The sequence below is a fragment of the Dendronephthya gigantea genome, unplaced genomic scaffold (assembly GCF_004324835.1).
Source record: "Dendronephthya gigantea isolate DGI-Jeju-01 unplaced genomic scaffold, DenGig_1.0 000007F, whole genome shotgun sequence".
Lineage (NCBI taxonomy): Eukaryota > Metazoa > Cnidaria > Anthozoa > Malacalcyonacea > Nephtheidae > Dendronephthya > Dendronephthya gigantea.
This window is the reverse complement of record NW_021163017.1, coordinates 2,512,187-2,534,818: the sequence shown is the minus strand read 5'-3', so window position 1 is coordinate 2,534,818 and position 22,632 is coordinate 2,512,187. Positions and strand designations below refer to the sequence as shown.

At 35.9% G+C, this 22,632-nt stretch overlaps 4 protein-coding genes across 5 annotated transcripts in view; 3 read left to right on the top strand and 1 right to left on the bottom strand.

Moving 5' to 3' along the window:
• Positions 1–41: 41 nt before the first annotated feature.
• LOC114516938 (programmed cell death protein 6-like) lies at positions 42–3,721 on the top strand. 2 transcript variants are annotated; one of them, XM_028536560.1, is made up of 7 exons: positions 42–191; positions 439–500; positions 991–1,035; positions 2,205–2,348; positions 2,558–2,572; positions 3,285–3,379; positions 3,465–3,721. In XM_028536560.1, the coding sequence occupies exons 1-7, from the start codon at positions 148–150 to the stop codon at positions 3,579–3,581; spliced, it is 522 nt and encodes a 173-aa protein (XP_028392361.1). In that variant the 5' UTR covers positions 42–147; the 3' UTR covers positions 3,582–3,721. The 2 variants fall into 2 exon arrangements, with proteins under 2 accessions (XP_028392361.1, XP_028392360.1); XM_028536559.1 differs by having other exon boundaries at positions 61–191; positions 3,270–3,379.
• Positions 3,722–8,504: 4,783 nt separating this feature from the next.
• LOC114517269 lies at positions 8,505–13,547 on the bottom strand. The gene is made up of 2 exons (XM_028536940.1): positions 13,137–13,547; positions 8,505–12,597 (listed from the first exon to the last, which is right to left on the bottom strand). Exon 2 carries the CDS (start codon positions 12,580–12,582, stop codon positions 9,118–9,120), a length of 3,465 nt encoding a protein of 1,154 aa, XP_028392741.1. The 5' UTR covers positions 12,583–12,597; positions 13,137–13,547; the 3' UTR covers positions 8,505–9,117.
• Positions 13,548–14,041: 494 nt separating this feature from the next.
• The window catches only part of LOC114517187, a 34,929-nt gene continuing 26,338 nt past the window's right edge, over positions 14,042–22,632 (top strand). The window contains exons 1-2 of the mRNA XM_028536846.1: positions 14,042–14,898; positions 15,240–15,399. Coding sequence (XP_028392647.1) covers positions 14,803–14,898; positions 15,240–15,399 — 256 coding nt within the window. The 5' untranslated portion in view covers positions 14,042–14,802. The remainder of the gene's footprint in view (positions 14,899–15,239; positions 15,400–22,632) is intronic.
• Positions 19,066–21,828, top strand: LOC114517393. The gene is made up of 5 exons (XM_028537093.1): positions 19,066–19,289; positions 19,485–19,526; positions 20,038–20,172; positions 20,253–20,526; positions 21,159–21,828. Exons 1-5 carry the CDS (start codon positions 19,125–19,127, stop codon positions 21,785–21,787), a joined length of 1,245 nt encoding a protein of 414 aa, XP_028392894.1. The 5' UTR covers positions 19,066–19,124; the 3' UTR covers positions 21,788–21,828.

Below are 22,632 nucleotides of genomic sequence, written 5' to 3'. Positions count from 1 at the left end.
GAAATACTGATATCCCCAATCCGCAACATTTCCAGCGAAATGCAGCCAAAACACGATGATCAGTACCACGCATGCGTAATCACATGCAGCCATCACTGTGCGATGGGTGACAAATTGAAATCATAGAATTTAAATACAAAACACAAAATGGCTCGAGTCGATAAGGAATTCTTAAAGAATATGTTCAGCAGGTAAATTTAAAGAGACTCTATTTTCAATTTTAATATATCATGCACAATGTTTAATATACAATAGTAGCCTAGTTTATGAAGTATGGTATATATAGTAGATTCATCTTCTAATGTTAGCATGTACATTTTCATCTTTCGTGACATGGTATGCATAGTTTACATACGTGTACTGTTTATCTGCCGCAATTGATGAATTAAAGTACGCTAAAAAATGCGAACAATCATTGTTGGTTGGTTATAACTATAGGATCGATAAGGACAAAAATGGATCGATCAGTGCTGACGAACTGCAACAAGCCTTGGGAAATGGTATGATCTAAAAATATTTGTTTCAGACTGAATGTTATGTATTGCGAGAACTATGCACTTCCATGCTTAATCGTCCGTGACATTTAAAAAGAAAGCTCCACTCAAAAACAAAACTGCGGTTATAATAATTTTATTAAAGCAAATTCGATCAGTTGCACGCGCTCTATCGTTTGGTCGAGCTAGTTTGAACCAGTTCACTAGAAAAGGCATGGAAACAACCTTAACAGAGGAGGGCACTGGCTGTCAATGTTGTCAACTGAATTCAATTGAAATATTAGCATGACGTTGTTATGTAAGTTAGGCCGAATGACATGCAGTGAATCTCTAAATCGACCACTGCAATAAGATATGATATATAGTAGCAGGCGTGCGCAGACTTAACTTATTGTTAAACTTTTCCTGTATTACATAAATGAGTACCTTTCCCCGCGAAATTCATACATACGTTCACCCTATATTAAGTAACTTAACATATAACTTTCAACTTTAGGTGCATGGACAGCATTTAACCCAGAAACCATCCGTCTGATGATAGGTAAGATTAAGATATGGTTCTTTTTAGTTCATGCATTCAAATTATGCTGCGAGTTTATAGCATTTGATATAATTCAGTTCATATAATCTTTATTTATTATTATTGCTGCTAATAACCATATCTACAGGGTGCCTCGGCCGTTCGAAACAATATATATACTCGTTCAAAACAAAATGCAATCATTCATTTGGTCTTTTCAAGTAATATATGTTTTTGTAATACTGATTTACTACGGCTGTTACGTTGTGCAACTTGCAATATTTATATATGCTTTTTGGGTTTCTATCAATTTCATAAAAACATTTAATGTTGTGATTTGTGAAACAAAAACTTTCCCTGTTGACATTGCTTTAAATAAATTTGAATAATAATATCTAAACGCATGGCAATTTAAGCTATTAAGAGACAGTTCACTCATTCTATACTGCCGTGATATTTTGTTGTTCATAATTATAGAAAGCTTAAAGAATGTCTATTTATAATTTATCCACCATAATAACATAATGTGATACATGCAAAAGATAAAGAAGAAAGAGTAACTGCCTATATCTGGTACAAAGAAATGTTGTTATGCGTTATGCTGTGAATTCTTCAAAAGCAGACACTGTGACAAATTTACAACCCAGCCGATCGATTCAACTATTTGCCAAATGAATGTAAACTTTCAATTTTTATCAAAATTTAGTAGAAAAATGGACGATAACCACGCATGCAGCTAATTAACCTGGAAGATTTTATCAAAAGCGCCACAAAATGGTATAACAAATTCGTTACAATGATTATGCAGCATTATACCCATTGCGTTCAAACAAAGTGAACAATATTAATGTTGAGCCAACATGATAGCTCAACATTTAATCAGTTGGTCTTTATAAGACAAAAACCAAAAAAAAGAATACAGTCCTTTGACGTTTAAGAGAACAGCTTTAACAGTTTAAGAGAAAATCATGTTAAATTTGTTAAATTTAGATTATCAATATTTCGATCCACACTGGCATGGTTAAATTTTGAATCCTCTGATTTGAATTTTGAATCCTCTGAAATTTTGAATGTCTCAGATGCGCACATTTTCAGTTAAATCGATATTAGTATTGCAGAGAGGACTTGATTCAATATTTCAAATACAGAACAATCTTTAGGTATCTTGCTAAATCTTTAAAACTTGATAGGTATGTTTGATACAGATGGGAATGGTGTGATTGATTTCAACGAGTTTGCGGCGCTATGGCAATATGTTTCTGACTGGCAAAACACGTTTCGTAGTTTCGATTTGGATAATTCTGGAACGATTGACCGAAATGAATTAAAAGCAGGTATGCATCTCATCTCTGCGTAAACACGTGTCTGTAATGGTCAGTTATAGACTGTGGTTGGTCACCACCAATATGAAAGTTATATCGCAACGTTTCGGATGATTAAACTGCCTACTCTTTGGAAAACTTAATTGCAATAACCCGTGCTTGGTGACGTGCCAAGGTGAAATAGTAATAACTCACTTTCTTTTTTTGGCCTTCAATTTTAGCACTGCAAAGCTTTGGTAAGTAACGTTTACTTGTTGTATTGACTGTATTATAATTATGTTATCATGCCAGAGCGTACGAGGTTGTACTTCATTCATTGGTTTGAATTAACCAGGACTGAACATTTCAGGTGTCCAGGAGTCAAATTTGGTAAAACTCGACGCTAATGACACCCCCTCTCATCCATGATTTCCAAAATCGGTTTCATTTTCCATATAGTTAATTCCTAGTTAACTTAGAAATGCGCGACTCTAATAGACCTTATTCATGACGTACAAGCCCTGAAACCTGCAGGGAATTCTGGTCTTAGTAGTCCAGAATCCGGGGGAAAATTTTGAAGTTTGAGTTTTTCGCCGTGACTACTATAACCAGAATTCCCTGCAGTTGCCACGGCTTGATACGTCATTATGCATAAGGTCTATTGGCCAATTCTGCCCTTATAAACTACATTTAAAAGTTAACTATACAACTGGGCCCAGATTGGATAAATGTGTTAGTAATTAATATCTATTTGTCTACTTAAAGTATACGAATAGCCGCCATATTGTTACAGCTAATTCATGGCTTCGCCGTACACGATTATCCCATGTTAACATCGTTAGCTTTAGAACTCATATTTAGAAGTAAAATTGTTTTTAAAAAATGCAAAAAGATGCGCGCGCAATTCACACAGTTGGAGATCTGGATCCTAAACAGAAATGTTAATTTTACTAGGATTCAACCTTTCAGAGAGATTCTATGGTATTTTGATCAGAAAATTTGACCGCAGCGGAAGTGGAGATATTCGATTTGATGATTTCATCCAGTGTTGTGTTGTCCTAAAGGTACACTTGTCTCCAGAAATGAATTCTAACTACAGACTACTAGCATCATTGTAATTACATACGGACCAATCCTTTTTTTTTTTAGACGTTGACAAATGCTTTCAAATATCATGATCGCAACTTGAATGGCTGGATAACAGTGACCTATGAACAATTTCTTACTATGGTGTTCAACTGCAAGATGAAGACAGTTGAAAAGTGATCAAGTATTGAAAGAACTAATCGTATTACAGTATCGCCTTCCATTTTAGGCGACTGACCGATTTCCGTGTTTATATTTTCAATATAATTTTTTATATAAAATATATTGTCTTGTTGCATTCGTGATCAGCTTGTATCAGGGTACCGTTCTTTATATTATAGTATTTTTAAAATTACAACAAGATTTTCTTGTTAACCTACAGTAAGCGTATATTATTTGACCAGTGTTCGACCAGCATTCGACCACTGTGGATAATCCAAGTATGTTTTATATTTAAGTGTTTCCGAAGCCCTCTTGGGAAGGAATTATTTATTTGATATGAAAAAAAAAATTTGCTGTCCTCTTTGCCTTTGCAAAGGCGACGTGTGGACAAATTTAAAACGTCCTGGTTAGGACCTAACGTACATAGGCAAAGTCAAGCGTAAAGCACAAATCTCCTTTGACAAGCTAGCACGCTAGCTCTCCTTCTAGACTATAAGCACTTTAAACCAGACACCATTTTTTATTCCTCGCCTTTCATAATTTCGAAATATTAGTTCAGATGAGGACTTTGCAAACGTACTTTGATTGTAATCCCCTAATCTAATTTCATCTGGCTATAAAACTAAGACTTTATATGGTAATAATAAAAATCCTTATCTTACAAACGCTATTCATGCATCAAACGTATACAAATATGCCGAAACTCAGCAGTGCATGGTCTAAAAAACTTTAACATCATGCAGTTCCGAATATATTGGCCCGTCTCAATGGCTTACACACATTTGTATTAATTAACACTGCCCTGGCGTCTGTAAATACCCTGTCTATAGATCACTTCAACCCTAGCTTGCTGCATGACGATCACATTGCATGAAATAAAGACAGAACACCGCCGACTCGGTCTTTACACTCTTGTTTAGCATATCTTGAATATCAAGAACTCGGAAAGGGGAAATAGTTTTATTTTGTATTTCTTTAATCAAGTCGTTTGTTGGCTGTTGATATATTGACTATATGGAGTCAATTGCATGATTCAAGCTAGAATGTCGACAATAATACCGTGCGAGCACAGGTTGTATCCATGTTACACAAATTCCAAAAATATCTCGAAAACATTATCTTGTCAATATTTTATCATAACAAGATTTTCTTGTTAACCTACAGTTAGCGTATTATTTGACCAGTGTTCGAGAAAAATAGTCATCTTGCTAAAACAATTAAAGTTTATTTTGTTGATAATTATCGCTGCCAAGCTTGACCAAAAACTTGATTTACATATAAACTTCACTACACAAACTCAAATAAAATCTCTTGAAAAATAGATCCTCTCATCACTATATCAGAACCAATTTTTGACTGTTGACGAACAGCTAGTCCATACAGTGCTTGCAAATGGTAGATAATTCATCAAGCTCATGAACTCCATCAAACAAAGTACTATATACATACTTTTTCTCATTAATTCATATTTGATATCGTAACGAAATGTAGTGCTATTGATCAAACGTATAATAGCCTAATAGCTACGCAACAACTCAACGTCTTATCAGAACCAGTTTTTTATTGTTGATCCGTGATGCTCAAGACAAATGGTAGATAATTCCTGGAATAGTAAAGAATCGTATCGATAGTTACTATATATGACATAAAATATCATTGAAATTAAACTGTGATCAATCTTAAACAACTCAACCAAACAAAATACTATGATAGCTACCTGCTTGTTTTTGTTAAGGGGACGTTGTGGACAAATTTAAAACGTCCTGGATGTGTATTACTATAACGTGCATGTATAATATAGGCAAAGACAAACGTAAAACGCAAACCCCATTGACAAGCGGTTATCCATGTTAAAATATTTGACATCATAACCATAGCATGCATTATATTGTATAAGTTTGTACATGAGCACGAAACATGCTTGCAACTTTACATAGGACAAGCATTTGACCATTAAAACAGCCTGGTTATCTATGTCAAAATATTTGACATCATAACCATAGCATAGTTATAGCTATATTGCTCAATGTTTGCATGTATATGAGAACGAAACATGCTTGCAACTTTACATAGGACAAGCATTTGCGCATTAGAACAGCGTGGTTATCGATGTCAAAATATTTGACATCATATAACCAAACCATGATTGTATTGCTCAATGTTTGTATATGGGCACGAAATATGCTTGCAACTTCACATAGGAAGCATTTGACCATTAAAACACCGTGGTTATCCATTTCAAAATATTTGACATCATAACCAAAGCAAGGTTATATTGTTTAATGTTTGTATATGAGAGCCAAACATGCTGGAAACTTTACATTGTACAAGCATTTGACCATTAAAACAGCGTGGTTATCCATTTCAAAATATTTGACATCATAACCAAAGCATGGTTATATTGCTTAATTTTTGTATATGAGCGCCAAACATGCTGGAAACTTTACATTGTACAAGCATTTGACCATTAAAACAGCGTGGTTATCAATTTCAAAATATTTGACATCATAACCAAAGCATGGTTATATTGTTTAATTTTTGTATATGAGCGCCAAACATGCTGGAAACTTTACATAGGACAAGCATTTGATCATTAAAACAGCGTGGTTATCCATTTTAAAATATTTGACATCATAACCAAAGCATGGTTATATTGTTTAATGTTTGTACATGAGCGCCAAACATGCTGGAAACTTTACATTGGACAAGCATTTGACCATTAAAACAGCGTGGTTGTCCATTTCAAAATATTTGACATCATAACCAAAGCATGGTTATATTGTTTAATGTTTAAATATGAGCGCCAAACATGCTGGAAACTTTACATAGGACAAGCATTTGACCATTAAAACAGCGTGGTTATCCATTTCAAAATATTTGACATCATAACCAAAGCATGGTCATATTGTTTAATGTTTGTATATGAGCGCCAAACATGCTGGAAACTTTACATAGGACAAGCATTTGACCATTAAAACAGCGTGGTTATCCATTTCAAAATATTTGACATCATAAATAAAGCATGGTTATATTGTTTAATGTTTGTATATGAGCGCCAAACATGCTGGAAACTTTACATTGGACAAGCATTTGACCATTAAAACAGCGTGGTTATCCATTTCAAAAATATTTGACATCATAACCAAAGCATGGTTATATTGTTTAATGTTTGTATATGAGCGCCAAACATGCTGGAAACTTTACATAGAACAAGCATTTGACCTAATATTAAAACAGCGTGGTTATCCATTTCAAAATATTTGACATCATAACCAAAGCATGGTTATATTGTTTAATGTTTGTATATGAGCGCCAAACATGCCGGAAACTTTACATAGGACAAGCATTTGAGCATTAGAACAGCGTGGTTATACATATCAAAGTTTTTCACATCATAACCAAAGCATGGTTATATTGTTTAATGCTTGTATATTATATGGGCACGAAACATGCTTGCAACTTCACATGGGACCAGAATTAAACCATTTATAGCCTTCCACCGCGACCACCATTTCTGGTGGCGAATATTGAACTACAGTATTAAAACCGGTAAAGAAACACGGAATGTGGCAGAGATTGCAGCACATAACTTTCAAATTTGTATTTTATTTTCAAAGTTTCTAAACGTTTCAGAGGTGTCGGCCATTAGGCATTAGTACTGCTAAATTGAATAAACTGAAATTCCTACCCTCCAAGATGAAACATAAACCAACTTAACAAAGTTTATGTCGTTGGAAATGTTGAATTTTATAATAATCACTGAGCTCGATAATTTTAATTGAAGAAAGGAAATGTTGAAAGTTCTATAGAATTTCATTTAGTTTTTATAGAAGTTTTTCATTAAGTTTTTCATGGAAATTTGCATCAAAGTGGAAACCCTGGGTCTCTTCCTTCAGTCCTTCGACAACGCACCTTTCAAATTTCTTTCTCCAGAAATGAATTCTAACTAGCTTTATAGTAATATACGGACCAATCGTTTTCTCTCTTTAGATGTTGACAAATGCTTTCAAATATCATGATCGTAACTTGAATGGCTGGATAACAGTGTCCTATGAACAGTTCTTTACTATGGTTTAACTGTAAGATGAAGACCGTTGAAAAGTGATCAGGTTTTAAAAAACTAATTGGACTACACAGTACAGCCAACTCAGGTGTGTCAAAATTCGTCTTGAATCAAAGCCAGAGAAATTAAGGTAGATGGTTGCAAAATTAATATTTTGAACCATGTGTACATAGTTCTATATGCATATTGTTATTTGTTTTTTTAATGTTGGTATTGTTTGTGCATGGACAGTTTTAATTAGAAATATTAAATGGATGCATTGTGCGATTGACGATCATTGGCAGCCAACTTATATAGTCGGAACAAATAGTAACCCAAATAGTAACTCAAATACTGTAGATATTTCAAACTTAGTGAATAAAAGCGCGTTTTTATTACATGAATTTCCTCCATGCATATATTCTCCTTGACGTCCAAGTTGATTATCTCTTAATACAACCCATTTTACTTCATTTTTACTACCACTGTTTTTTGCCACATGACTTTTTCACTTAAAAAAGACCTGAATTAGTTAAAATATCGTCATCATGATCATGAATCACAGACTATGAGAAACAATAATCACCTAACAACTAGCTATAATATATACCTCTCGCAAAAAAGTACATCAGCGGACGTTTCTAACAAGCACACAAATACTGGCATGTTCGAAACAAGTTTGCGGTGAGCAGGTATTTAGGTAACCCTTCAAACCTGGCTTGGATTGCAACAAATTACGGGATTCTGAAGCTATTCAATGTTGTACTAGTACTAATTGATAAAACGGAAAGAAAGAAAGAGTCCCATTCAATGCACAATCTCTTAAGATGTAATATTATAAAAATTATTTATGTCTATAGCTATATATCCAATATATAACTGTTCTATTTGTAAGGCATTATAATGTCTTTAATAGCTTTTAAAAAAGCTTAATATAATCAGAAACTAAAACTAATACATATTCAATTGCATGCATTAGATCATGATAAATACAGTAATCAAGCAGTGTACATATCTACAGTAGGTAAAAGTGCAGAATCAGAAGTAAATCGCCCTAAAAGTCTCTTAACTTATAAAATGCAAAACTGAGGCAACTTGCTGAGCTTGCTGCCGAGCGTTGCAGATAGCTCAAATGAGTGAAACGTGCATTTTTACCGAACACGCACGCTGAGATTATTAATATGACAAATGACAAGGTCACATGTTCTCATTATGCAGTTATAAAGTGCCTCAGCTTGAGCTTGAAACCCATTCCATTCCAAGGCGAAGGGAAGATTATACACGATTCCGCAGCAAATACTATGCACACACGAGAGTTTTACCTGAACTATCCCCACACATGGTCACAAGCTCAGCAGATTGGTGTGCGGCAAGCTAAAGACGTACAACTCTACGTTTTAAAAATATACTTGATCAATAATTACTTAATTAACGATTGAAAAGTGCTTAAAAATATGATTGTTTAAAATCTTCGAAATTGAGTTAAATTTCAAGTGCATGCATACTCGTTGTCTAAAAGCTTAAAACTTGGTGGATATTGCTACGGCTTGTATCATAACCAAGCTTCCGTACAACACCGAAGGCATCAAGCACAAGGGTTTGGTACTTACGAAGGAAGATATTGTTATCAACATCTTGTTGAAACATCAACGATCTCTCTTGCTTGTGAGCGTACGAATTACGAATGAACCTGATCAAGTCGATCACTTTGTCTGTTCGATACGGCTTCCGTTTCCACGCCTTTTTCATCTCTGCAAACAAGCTAAGGATAGGCTGATCCCAAGAAATCATCTGGACTTCCATACCAGTGGGTGTGTTTTGTAGTGATTTCTCAAGCTGCGAGTTTGGATATTTGCCCGGGTTAACGGCTTCTAGTTGATCCCCAATCGCTTTCAGGAATTCAATTTTTTTCTTTTCGCACCAAAGAAAAGGATGCTCGTTGAGGCAAGTTGCTGGTGGTCGCTGGGCTGGATCTTTCGATAAAAGAGCATGAAGGGAATCGGTGGCTTCTGGTTCAAGCGATTTCTCAACAAGGATTTGCATTCCTCTGATCCTTTGCTCAATAACATGCGCTGGCTCTTTAATTCCGGTCGCAAAAGGATGTTTGCCCATTGTCAGGAGATAATGCAGTACCAGACCCAACGAAAATAAATCTGAATGTTGCGTATGTTCACTTGACTCCATGTTGATCAGCTCTGGCGCCATCCAACATCGCGTGCCAAGTACTATAGGAACACAATCACCTCCAGAGGACGTCAGTGCGGACGAAGTGGTGATGCTCCTTGTCAATCCAAAGTCGGCGATCTTAAAGCGCAGACCTTTAAGATCGGTTGTGTACAAGATGTTTCTAGGCTTGAGGTCGCAATGAACAAACTCCTGGTTGTGAATGAAAGCTACACCATTGACAATATCTTTGGCTGCCCTCACATGTAATGCTGGATTCCCTTTAAATACTTTATGGGCAACGCCATTCAAGACAAACTCAGCAAGATTACCGTCCATCAGGTCAAGGCTGAGGTAATGGTAAATATTACGGGGATCTTCGATACATTCATGAAATTTAATGATATTCTCACACTTTCCAGATAGAGAAAGCAAGGCTGTCATTTCGCTTGTGAATTCTCCGAGATTCATCCTGGCTTTATCACGACGCTTCAAAGCATATGCCCGACATTGGATTGTACCTGATTTAAGGTCGACGTACTCGTCTTTTATTGCGACAAAAACTGCGCTGAATGCTCCGGAGCCAATGGCATCTACTCTCGAATAGCGATATTTTCCTACGATAGAGACTTCAGAGTTCGGATGAATTAAACGTTCTGCATTCTTCACATGGCGCTTCGGACACGATTGTAGCTTCCGTGCTTCGATTTTTCCCTTCAATAGCAATTCAGCGCATTCTTTAAAAAGAGACGGTGCTTTGTGGCGATGCTTGTGGGCGATGTCTAAAGGAGTGCAACCTTCCAAATCTACAGATTTAACATCTGCATCGTGCATTAAAAGGAATTCGACACATTGACGTATGCATGATTCCTCGACAATTTTGTGTTTGTTGTTATCACCGATATCAAGAATTACATGGAGAGGACTCTGTGCTTTCTTGTTACGACGCGTCATGTTACTCGGACTTGCATTGCGAAGTAATATACGTAGTAATTCCACAAGAGATGATCGCAGACTAGCCATTTGCTCTGAAATTTCATCCAAATCATAGGCGCTAATTCGAATAGCAATCAGGACTACGTCAATTGCAGTGTTACCTTTAAGGTCGGGAATCCAAGCAGCTTTTACAGCCTCTTCATTCTCTTCTGCAATGCTCAATAGGTTTTCCAGTAGTTTTGCAGCTTTCTGCACAGATCTCCTGCTAGTAATGTCCACAAACCCCGAAGTAGCAAGCTCTTCTGATGCGGAGGTTTGGGAAAACGCGAGTTCAGCCGACATTTTAACCATAAATAAAATAGGTGTTTCGTCGCGATCATTTCTTTTTCGACAAAGAGCGATTTCTTTCTGGACAAACGTCGTAAAAGCCAATGGGTTGTGCGCATAATGCAGTGGTATCTCGCCACTGGTGTTGGGAATTCTTAAGCTCAAACCTGCATCAAGATTAAGTAGTTCTTCAGAAATGTTGCGCTCGTGAGGTAGCTCTTGTTGCAGTGATGTGAACAGTGCATATTCATGAAGTACTGTGTTCCCGTTCTTATCTTGCGCTTTCGAAAGTGAAGTAACTTGTGCAGTTGATAATTCTTTAGAAATCAGATTTAAGACAGCTGTTTGGTCATCAACAAACCATTCGCTTTGAACTACACGTTCACTCTTAAAACAAGCATTGCAATTCTCGTCAATTACCACTTCAAATCTACCAAATATTATGTGTAGAAAGGTTTGGCCATTGATATTTGCCGCCAGTGGATCAATACCAGCCTTCAACAAGTGTTTTACCAAAGTGTCACAGTCAAAGGTAATTCCAGGCAAAGCTGCAAGAAGATGAAGGGGAGTGTTGCCATTCTCATCCTTGCAATTGCTTAGGTTAGCAAAATTAGCCTTCATGATGTCACAACATTTAAGTAAAAGTTTCTCTCGATAGCTTGCAACTGAACAATTTTCATCCATATTCGTGGTATTAAAAACATTGTAAATATACCTTGTTTTTTTGCTATTCCCCTCGAATAAGTCAGAGAAATTGTAGCTGAATGTGACATCAATTACATTGCCTTCATCATATCCATCATATGGATCACAGTCGTAGTCATCATATTTATCAATGTCATCATATCCATCATATGGATCATAATCGTAGTCATCATATTTATCAATGTCATCATATCCATCATATGGATTACAATTGTAGTCATCATATTCATCAATGTCATCATATCCATCATATGGATCACAATCGTAGTCATCATATTTATCAATGTCTTCATCAAGTCCATCATATAGATCACCAATGTCATTTATACCGCTGTCATCATTAATGCCACCTTCATCATATATATCTCTATCATCATCCAGTGTACCAAAGACACCATATATATCCCCTTCATCATACATATCTCTGTCATCATCCATACCACAGTCATCGTATATATCTCTGTCATGTATACCACTGTCCTCATTCAAACCAGGTTCATCAAATATATCTCTGTCATCATATATGCTATTGTTGTGGTATAAATCATTGTCACCATATTTTTTATTTGTGCCAAATGCATTGCTATAAATAGGGCTATTGTCACCAATGGTTACTGTATTTTCAGCACTAATTTTTAAACCTGGAATTGCTTTCAAGAAATCTGACAAATCGTCATGGCTGCCTTTTTTGATCATATCAAAACCAAATAATTCCATAGGTTTATGGCCAGTTTTCATCTCAAATTTTTCAGATAATGCTTCATAGTCAACGGACACTTCCGCAAACACGACATTGTAAATTAATTCTGCCGTAACCTTTTCAAGAAATAGCTTAATTTCTGCCATTGTGACTGTGTAGTGCTATAAACACAAAATATCTCAGTCAGGCTAGCAGCTAGACAACATACACGTGCGTAAAAATGCTCAGGTTGATGCAAGTTGATATAAACAGGATGCAGCAATGTTGTGCTGCCCACATTGTTCAGAGTTGTTATCAATATTGAACAATATTGTTACACCCGATTCAGTTTCAACAATATTGTTCAATATTGATAACAACTCTGAACAACGTGGGCAGCACAACATTGCTCCATCCTGTTTATATCAACTTGCATCAACCTGAGCGTTTTTACGCGTGTAGGGAATGCTATTAGGCGACAAATTCATTTGCACGATGAATATATCCACAAATTGCCACGAATTGCTACTAATGTTCCTGACGAATTGTTTTAAAAAGTACAAGAGGACAAAACGAAAGCAAAGTATATAGCTAATAATATAAATAAACCATATGTAATTAATATATACGTATCCGTTTCCTCAATACTTGCTACATATTTGCATCCACTATCGTGAAGACTTTGTTATTCTGTTAGGTAAGGAGTGTACATAAATTTTACCTGCGTGAACCGTCTGAATTGAGCGATGATATTGTAAAGGTTGATACGTTTTCTACTTTCCGTATTTTGGTAGTTTCGTTTATAAAATATCCGTGGTCTCTCCCTTCTGTCCTTCCACAACGCCCCTTTCAAATTTCTATGGGGGGTGACAGTCGCTTCTGCGCATCGGTTCAGCAGTTCAGCTCATAACAATGAGTAGACTAGTTGTTTCAAAATTGCTCAAATTTCGCATGTTTTGTCTATATATCTCTGAACATAAACTCTCTCTCGTATTCATTTAAAAGTATAGGTAACTAAAAGCGTGCAAGATACGCTGAAAGTTCTTGATATGTTTTAGGAAATTTCGGATTTAGATTGGAAACAAAGCGTTTGTTTACATTACGCGGGAGTTACCCCACCTTTGAGAAGTAGGAAACATTTCCGTGTTTCACTGTTTCTATGGATACATGCAGCCTCGTACCCAGGCGCTTTATTGGAAAACATAAAGGCTGCATTCAGCGTAATATAGAGATCTGTGGCTAAAATGTGCGAGCGCGCAGGGGTGTTTTGGGGAGTTATAGAAACAGGCGTGGGAGTTTGGGCCAAGGAGAAATAATCAGCGGGAAAACGAGCTTTTAGGGCGAGTTTCCCTATGTTATTTTGAGTTCTCCCAAACTCCCGTACGGGTTTGTATAATTCACTAATTCGCTCGTCAATTTCGGCGAGAAAATTTCCGATAAATAGAAGAACGCCTCTCGACCAATGAGCAAGCGCGTACTATGAATGTTATAATATTACCATAAATGCTATAATAGAGAGTTTACGATTCACGACGCGGCTAGAGAACTTAGAAAAGCTTGGTAACAAGCGCGGCCAGTTTTCAATTAAAAAATATTAAATATTCATTTGAAGTTCGTAGCGTAGTGATCATGCACAACGTAAAATTAACAAAATTCCGTCGTAGAATCGTAGAGTACGCGTCGGAATCACACAAGACGCGTAGGCCGCTCTCGTCACCAAGCCTTTCTAACGCGTCTTCCCAAGCCGCGTCGTGAATTGTAAACTCTCTAGTAACTAATAATCATTCAATATCTTTCATAGTTGGATTTTCTTGAATGGGATTTAATTTCCAAACGTATTTTCCTTGAAATTCCCAAACGTATTTACCTCTGGTGCATGGCAAACCTATCTTTCATCATGCTTTTACGATCGTTGCCAACTGTAATTTGTAAAAATCCCGAGTCAGCTTCCAAATACATTACCAGCAGACAATTTATAAAAAATCTTGGAAGCTCCCGAAATATCCCGAGACTTCATAAAAAATCCCGGTTACTGTCACATGATGTCAAGTTATCGTGATTCGTAGATAATTATCACGACCCACGATTGGTGACTGATATGTATGGTGAAATTTCGTTTGAATAAAGCCTAGTAATTCCTTTTTTTATGATCATGATGTTCAATACTCCGCGTGGCATGAGCAACTTTATATAACTGTTGCCTGATAATGCTAATAAGGTATAATTATTTTTCATAATTACGAATTACAATTAGTTCGCAATTTAATTAATGCCTTTTCACTGTATATTATGCAAATCGCGAAAAAATAAAGCTATTTTCGTCATCATTGACACATTAGTGTATTGTGGCTATGTCAGATCCACTTTATTAGTCACAAGCTTCGCGTATGCAAACACCTCTTGGCGAGAAAATGGCGATTCATTTTGGGTTAAAAAGTTTCCCTTCATTATTCCTGGTTTATTTCGTGGTATCTGCGCAAAAGGTATTGACATGCAATCATTATAATTTATTATAATTGGTGTTTTAGTTCGACAAGGAAATTGGCAAGGATTGTTAGTTTATGTTGGTATTTATATAGCTAACTGGAGCAAATATTCTCATTTGAGCACAAATCAGAGAAAATATACAATGAATCCTGACTAATTCGTCGATTCTAGAACTATGAAATGTTCATCACTAACCCGGAACAAAAAAACGAGTTGAAGATCAGGGCCGATCTATATATTCATCTGATTTATTGTGATAACGTTTGGTTTTACGAATTCGGCAATAATTGGGTAACTTGGCAAAGGCACTTATTAAATCTGCAATTTTTTGTGAAAGGTTGGACAAGCTTATAGACGCCATGCATTTTCTGGTAATTTATCTGCTTGCTCGAAAGCAAAAGAAGGAAACCACACGTTGTATCGGAAGGTTTCCGGTGACGGCGGAGTCGCGATCTGTCTGAAGAACAATGGTCAATATCAATGGAAATTTATGGATGGTAAGATATCATAGCACTTTCCTTTATACTATAACTTCAACTTGTCGTATAAAATATCCCTAGCCATTTAAGAATTGAACAGTTTTCACTAAATTCTGGCCGTATTTTTTAAGAAGTATATATGCTAAAAGAAAAATTACTACAATTGGCGTCGGTGGTAATTATAATAGGTGTCGGTCACGTGGATATAAAATGATTTTTATAGTTATTATATGCAGGAAATATTTCTACAGCAATGGTATATACTAGATCAGATATCAAATCAGAAACTTGCTTGAGAGATGTGTTTGATGTATTTTCGAAATTCTAACGTGCTATTACAAGAGGCCGTCATACTTTAATTGCATAAAAAAATCATCCTGGTTACGTATGTATAGGTTCTTCAACATTCGGAGAGAAATTCAATCCTGCAAAAGATTGCTCCGATGTAGTGGACAATCTCCCCGACGCGAAAGATGGTTTCTTTTGGATAAAACATGCAGAGGGAAAAGTTTCCAAGGTGAGACGCGAAAATTCTATATATCAGACACAATTCAAACAACTTCATTAAACGTGTCACGAACAATGTTTCGGTAAATTATTGTAACAAATTATGATCTCAGCGCGTAAAATCTGGATTTAAGGCCTGTATGTCAACGTCGCCCTTGATTCACGCACCAAATGCATTGTACACAACAGTATAAGATATATTATTAATATTTATGGTGGCTCGATATCCAAAATAGGGTATTTCCGATGGCTTATTCTACAATGAAATAACTTATGGTATGAAACCAATTTTATATATATACAGGAGAATTAACATACTTAGTACATTAATCGAAAAAGTTTGGTGCATGGTAGCGGGAAAGTTCATATATTTAAATTTATAATAAGTGAGCCGGCAACTAAAACTTTCAACATTTTATCACTAATGCTTATTCAGCTATGCAAGGAACTAGAATGAACTAGATATGGCCATTCCTTCATACTTTTCTGGCATTCTCAATAATAGTAAAGAAAAATGATCTACATTAACTTAGCAAAATATCGATATCTCATTTATTCATGATGAAAACAAATAGAGAAGTTTTACATAATTTTATATAATTGTTTTTTAAAATGCCAGATCTGCCACGTTGCCATGGTGACCGATTCAAAATGTGATGGTGTACATTATAAAATTCCTCAGAATAAACGTAAACATTTTTTTTTTCAAAAAGACGAAGTCTATATGCAAGTTTAAGAGTTGAACATTGAAAAATACCAATTTTGAAAATTTCAAGTTTTCTGGATTTTTTCCTATCGAGCCACCTTAATAAGAAAACTCAGTGTTTACAACGTATCCTAGAAAAATGTGTTAGCGCAGTGGAGGTCCGATGTCCGTAATTTTTGGCAAATGAACAGGCTAAGAATTTTATAAGGAGTCATCTTGTAAATATAGGCCTTTTCTTAATTGCACTAACTTCGCAAACAGTACTATATAGCTATAATACTAACTAACAAATTCGTGAATATACCACACACTTGTTTATCAAACCACAGGGGTTTTGTGATCGGGCTGGTTATTTGTTGATTGGAATGAAAGATAGTCCGGTCACATGGAACGTATCATCTGATGATAGCCCAGTTCATCCAACTGGACATCCTCATTGGTCTAGTGAATTCGGTGACGTAAAGGTACAAGATTTTGCAATCCAGATTTCAACCACAAAGAATTTTGAAGACACGAAAGCTCATTGGTGAGTGGGTTAGCATCATGCCACAACTGAAATTTTTTGCCTCCTCTGAACATATCTTGTCAACCGATACCTCTTTACCACAAATTTATCGAACATTTCCTAATTTTTTTAAAGGTCGTACAGATTGAAAGAGAGTCGTCCTCTTGGTGATCTGTTTGGAATTGGAAGTGGTGGTTGTACTGACTTTCATTCAGGGATTGGTAACATCTCTTATGTCAAAGATATTCTCACAGATACTGTCGTCACTACAAAATTCAATTGTTCAAAATTCGGACCAGATGTCGGTTTAGGCTGGGTAACTATGGACATAGACTAGTTAAATTATCCAGGTGATCTCCAACCTCGTACGTACCCAGGGTGATCTCAAGCTCATATTCAGAAGGCTTGCAGTCGTAATAGAAATCCATTCTGCAGTATTTAATCGATATTATCGATTTGTTATTCTTTATGAACAAGAACGGCGGAAGATCGTTAAGTGTGTTTGTGTCGGTGGTGGCGGGGGGTATAGGGATAATTTCAAAAGGAACTAACAATGCTTAAAATGAATGAATATATGAATATTAGCCCCCACACTTTTCTGCGAAAATGTGAGAGAATATGAAGTTGTTTCAACCGACAATGGATTTTTATTTGAAAACTAGTCCCAATAATTTTCCACTATTCTAGATCACCTGGATGAGTTAGTAGTCATCTTGAAAAGATTTAGTGGGTAATTAATTAGGTGATTTAGGCAAGGCGGGAACAGAATTTTAGGAACTTTAATTTACCCGCCTCCATTAACATAACTATTTTGCATAACTAAACTCTTCGAATGTTATAGGAAAGTGTTTGGGACAAGGCAACCGACAGATATCCACATTTCGACAACACAATAATTCAGTATCTTTAAATTCAACAGGGAAGAATGAATTATTGTTTAAGAAACCAATGTCCACATGGTTATGCATATAGAAAGGAATTAATTAATCTGAGACTTGATAGTCATGGGTCTTTCAGGTATACAATGTCGCCCTGAAGATTTCGTATACTTATAACTTAGCCAACTACGTGAAACCGTGTATACTGTTATGTAATTAACCATATTTGTTGCTCTGTGTCAAATAACGAAGATATTGGAGAAAACATCTTCTAAATCCAAAATTTCGGTTTTAAAACAAGGCAACAATTAAAATTAACAGTGATATTTTGACTTACTGATTTAAATATTCAAAGTTATTGTTTTACCGGAATGACATCGAAACTCGAAATATCACCGTTAACTTTTTCTCTTTTATAAAACTCAAATCTTTAGTTTACAAGATATTGCTTTTTGATATTCTCATACTAAACTTTAACATTCGCAAAATTTCGGTAAATAAACAAATAGGTGTAGTGCTGGTCTTCTGTAATAATCATAGTGGCTAATTGATACAAAAGATAGTTGTTTCATTGTGTTCATAATCAACTTATAATAAAAAATGGCTCAGATTTATCTTAAAAGCGTGTTTCATTTCCTTCGAAGTCCTTATTAAAATGTTGATGGAAAGTTAAATCTTTAATTTTTAGTTACAGCGCAAGTTCGGAGTTCTCCGGTGTCACCCACGACTAGAATAATGATGACAATTAGAATAATGATGGCTTCAATTATTGTGATTAATGATGACTATATTTTTTTAGTCAATATTTTTTTCTGCTGTTATATCAATCGATATTTTGCTCACATTTTTTAAAGCAATAATTTCCTTCTGTAATTTTTAGCGAAATCATTTGATCTGTGTTTGACTCTTTGCCGTCTTATGTTAAATGTTTTCAAGACAAAAATTGTGTTAGAATTTTACATGCTATATATAACCCGCGCTGGCTGACGGCATTGGACTTCCAATCAACGCAGTTGTATTTTCATTTTTTTCAAGGGATAAAATTTATTAAATTATTCGTACGTTTGTACTTATATTTTTATAGTGCTGTGCATGTTTTGGTCCTAAAGGTGGAAGGGGTCATTACTGCGGTAGAAAGTGTGAAGCAATGAATGGAGGAAGGGTTTTAAAAGGTCAGGTTTACGTCTGGTATTGGATCAGAACCCGAACGCCTGGACGATTGTGGAGAAAATGTATGGAGTTCCAGATGAAGACACATGGGGGAAAATTTGTAACATATCATGTTGACAGAATCACCGGTACTGCTCTTAAGGTATTGTTAGGAAAATGTTTTAATTGGATGTATGGTCACCGCGAGATTGACAAAAAATTGTGATTTGATGGAAACCATATTCCCTAATAAGGAGTAAAAATGATGTAAAATTTTACCCTGATGTACGGAGAATGCTCGTCTCTGCATGCAGCGAACGCTGGGTGTAAATTTTTCACCGCCATTTTCTCTATTTAGGGTACATGTTCGGAACGATATAAAACATTCTTGAATGAAGGTGTAAGTAGATAGATACTTATTTTATAATTCTATGTTCGATCTGCATGTTGAAAATTATTTCAATAAGATAGCCCATGCCATAGACCAAATCATGATTCATGTATAACGAACGAACAGTATAGTATAGAATGAGTCAAATTGCAGCTTAGAATGAACAAAAGTTCAATTGCGAAAATGTGGAAAATTCACATTAGGAAAATGTACATGTGGAAATTTGTGGAAAATATACACGTGGAAAATATAGAAGTATACATGTGGTACATATGGAAATATGGTGGTACATATGTGGAAAATATGTGGAAAACATACACTGATGTGGAAAAAATTAAAATGTGGAAGATGATGAAAAAATATTTTGCACATTTCATAATATCATGTTACCATCGGCAAAACGATGAGCGACCATGCAACCCTCGCACGGTACAATAACGACTATGCACCCTCATGGTAAAATGAGGCTATTGAGTAGGAAGGGGAAAACTGAGGATCGACTATTAACTGCTTTATTTAGACACTTCTGGTAAAAGACAAGAAAAGCCTCCACAATCTTCCGCCAATACCTGGACTGATCTCATTTCGTGAAGACAACGACAAACTTTATGTGAATAGAGGAGAGCGATGGGATGAAATAGGAAGCGAGAAAACTGTGGGTTATAGAGCTTTGGATTTCACACGCTGGCATTCGTTAAATGTCATTTTAGATAAGTGAAAATTTGATTTTTGTAGGTCGAGAATCTGAAAACAAAAATTTCCCTGCAAAATGAACAAATTCAAAACATCGAAACGAATCTAAATTTAAGTTTGCAAAGTCTCAAAAAACAAGACGCTCGAACCCGACACAAGACAGTAAAAATTAAGGCAAAATTCCGTAGGCTTAGCCACAACCACTCCCAACTGGATGAACGAGTTGTAAAGCTGAAAACGAATGCAAGTTCAAAGTGGAAAAATATTGAAGAGAGATTGCAAAAGATTGAAACAGAATTAGGAGCGATTAAGAAGGGTAAGACCAAATAGACACTGCCATGCATACATATTTATGTTACTTATTAAGTCGTTGAAGCCTATAACACTATATACGCTCACCTTAGAGCGCAGCGCCCCTGGGGCGAGCATACAATTACAGTGTTCCACTAGGCGAATTTATTCGCGCGACGCGAAGCGATATCTAAAATTAAATCCAGTGATGTGATTGGCTTGCAAAAAAATTCGCCGCGAAGAAGTAGAATCGCTTCCTACTTTTTACCCATATTCGCTTGTTCTCCACAAATTTGCCTAATGGACAACGGGCTTTAAGCATTCGAAATAAAAAATAATTTGACTTTACACCTATACACGTGCATCGGTTGTAAAAAGTAAACGCTTTTAGCAATCTTGGAATCTAGGCCTTTAAAGAGGATTTATCCCAAAATTCTATTCACAATTTAAGCTCGTGCCAGGCGGCAGAGACGATCCTCGGACAGCTGTGCCAGAAATTTTGAGCAATGTTGTAGAAATATTTTTTATACAAGATTAGCTGTGGAGAAAAGAAAAACGTTGTTTAAGCCTGTTTTAGTGAACCGGAAACAACCTGTTGATCCTGTTACCGTGTTGTAATGTGAGATCAACAATTTCTATTTTTATATTGTATTTAAGTTACCTCCCTCGCATCGTGTAAAGATATGCTGACGATAAACAAATTCTCTGCTTCGGGAACTTACATGATCCGGCCTACTGCTAAGAAACCATTGAAAGTTTACTGTGACATGGAAACTCACGGGGGAGGTTGGACTTTGGTTTACAGTTACACCTTTACAAAGTACCACGTTTTCGCTTCGGGGGGTAATGCCGTAACCCCCGTGCCAAATTGGCCTGCCCCAGTCGCCAACGTTCAAAACTCAACAACCCCTCCGTTTGGCGGGTCGTTTGAGGAACATGGTGCTATAGACTGGAATCTTTGGAAAAACATCGGGAGAGAGTTTATGATTAAGTCAAATATCAATGATTGGATTGTATGCGAGCCAACTCATGGAAGCATAGTCACAAAAAAAAAAGGAACAGTGAAATGTCAAAATATAAAAAACGTGGCGACAGCCTGTAAAGACGTAGTACCAACTAGAATTATTTGGCACGCTGAAGGGCCGTTTCTGGGAGCTAAAGGAGTATATTATGACTTTCAAGGATACACAGGGGATCACTGGCCAACGCATGATCCTTGTGGTACTAGTCGTCAAAATCAAAAGAAAAATGTCCCCCATCCCGGCGGGCAAATCTATCTTCGTTAGACTTCAAACTTATCATATTCGTAGTTTAATTTCGCAAATTAATATGCAAATTAATAGTGCGACAAATAGATGAAGTATTATATATTATTGGGTAATACATATATATGCAACCCTAAATATTGACAGAATGCGATGGTAAATGGACTGCAAAATATTAATATAATTAGCATTTCTCACGATGACGAATATACCGCCATTTTGGGGGTAAAGACCAAGAGCGTAAGATCTCGTAACGGCGACTGTCTTTTTTTTTACGCTGAATTTTATTTTTCAAATGGGTCTATTAATTCTAATAAAATAGTTTTTCAGGTTTTATAGTTTTTTAAGCCCATTTCAGAAAATTAAAAATATCCCAAAAACGTCATCGTGAAAAAGGTTAATTCCAGAGGTTTTTGTCATAGAGTTATGTCATTATGAAGTATTGTACCTTACAACGGTCAGTGGCGTAGCCAGCCTGACGATTTTGTCCCGCTATGTAAATTTTGAGTTATTATAATTATTGATGTCTTTAGAAATCTATTGTTTTCACAGTCTGTAAACACTAAAATATTAGCATAGCGGGACAAATCGACAGGCTGGCTACGCTACTGACAACGGTATCGTTTTAATTAATATAATAAAGTATATTCTTTTTGTGGTAAGCTGTCGTACATTTAAAAACGCTAGTTGTAAAAACAAGCGATTTTTTTTCCAGTTACCGTGTGATTTGCATATATGAAAAAGATTTGTATCGTAATATCTATAGGAGAACGAATTGGAGTACAATAATTAACGGGGGTTTTAAATTTTTTAATATTAAAATATCCATAAAATTGCATTTGAAGTATATGTGTGACGACGTTAAC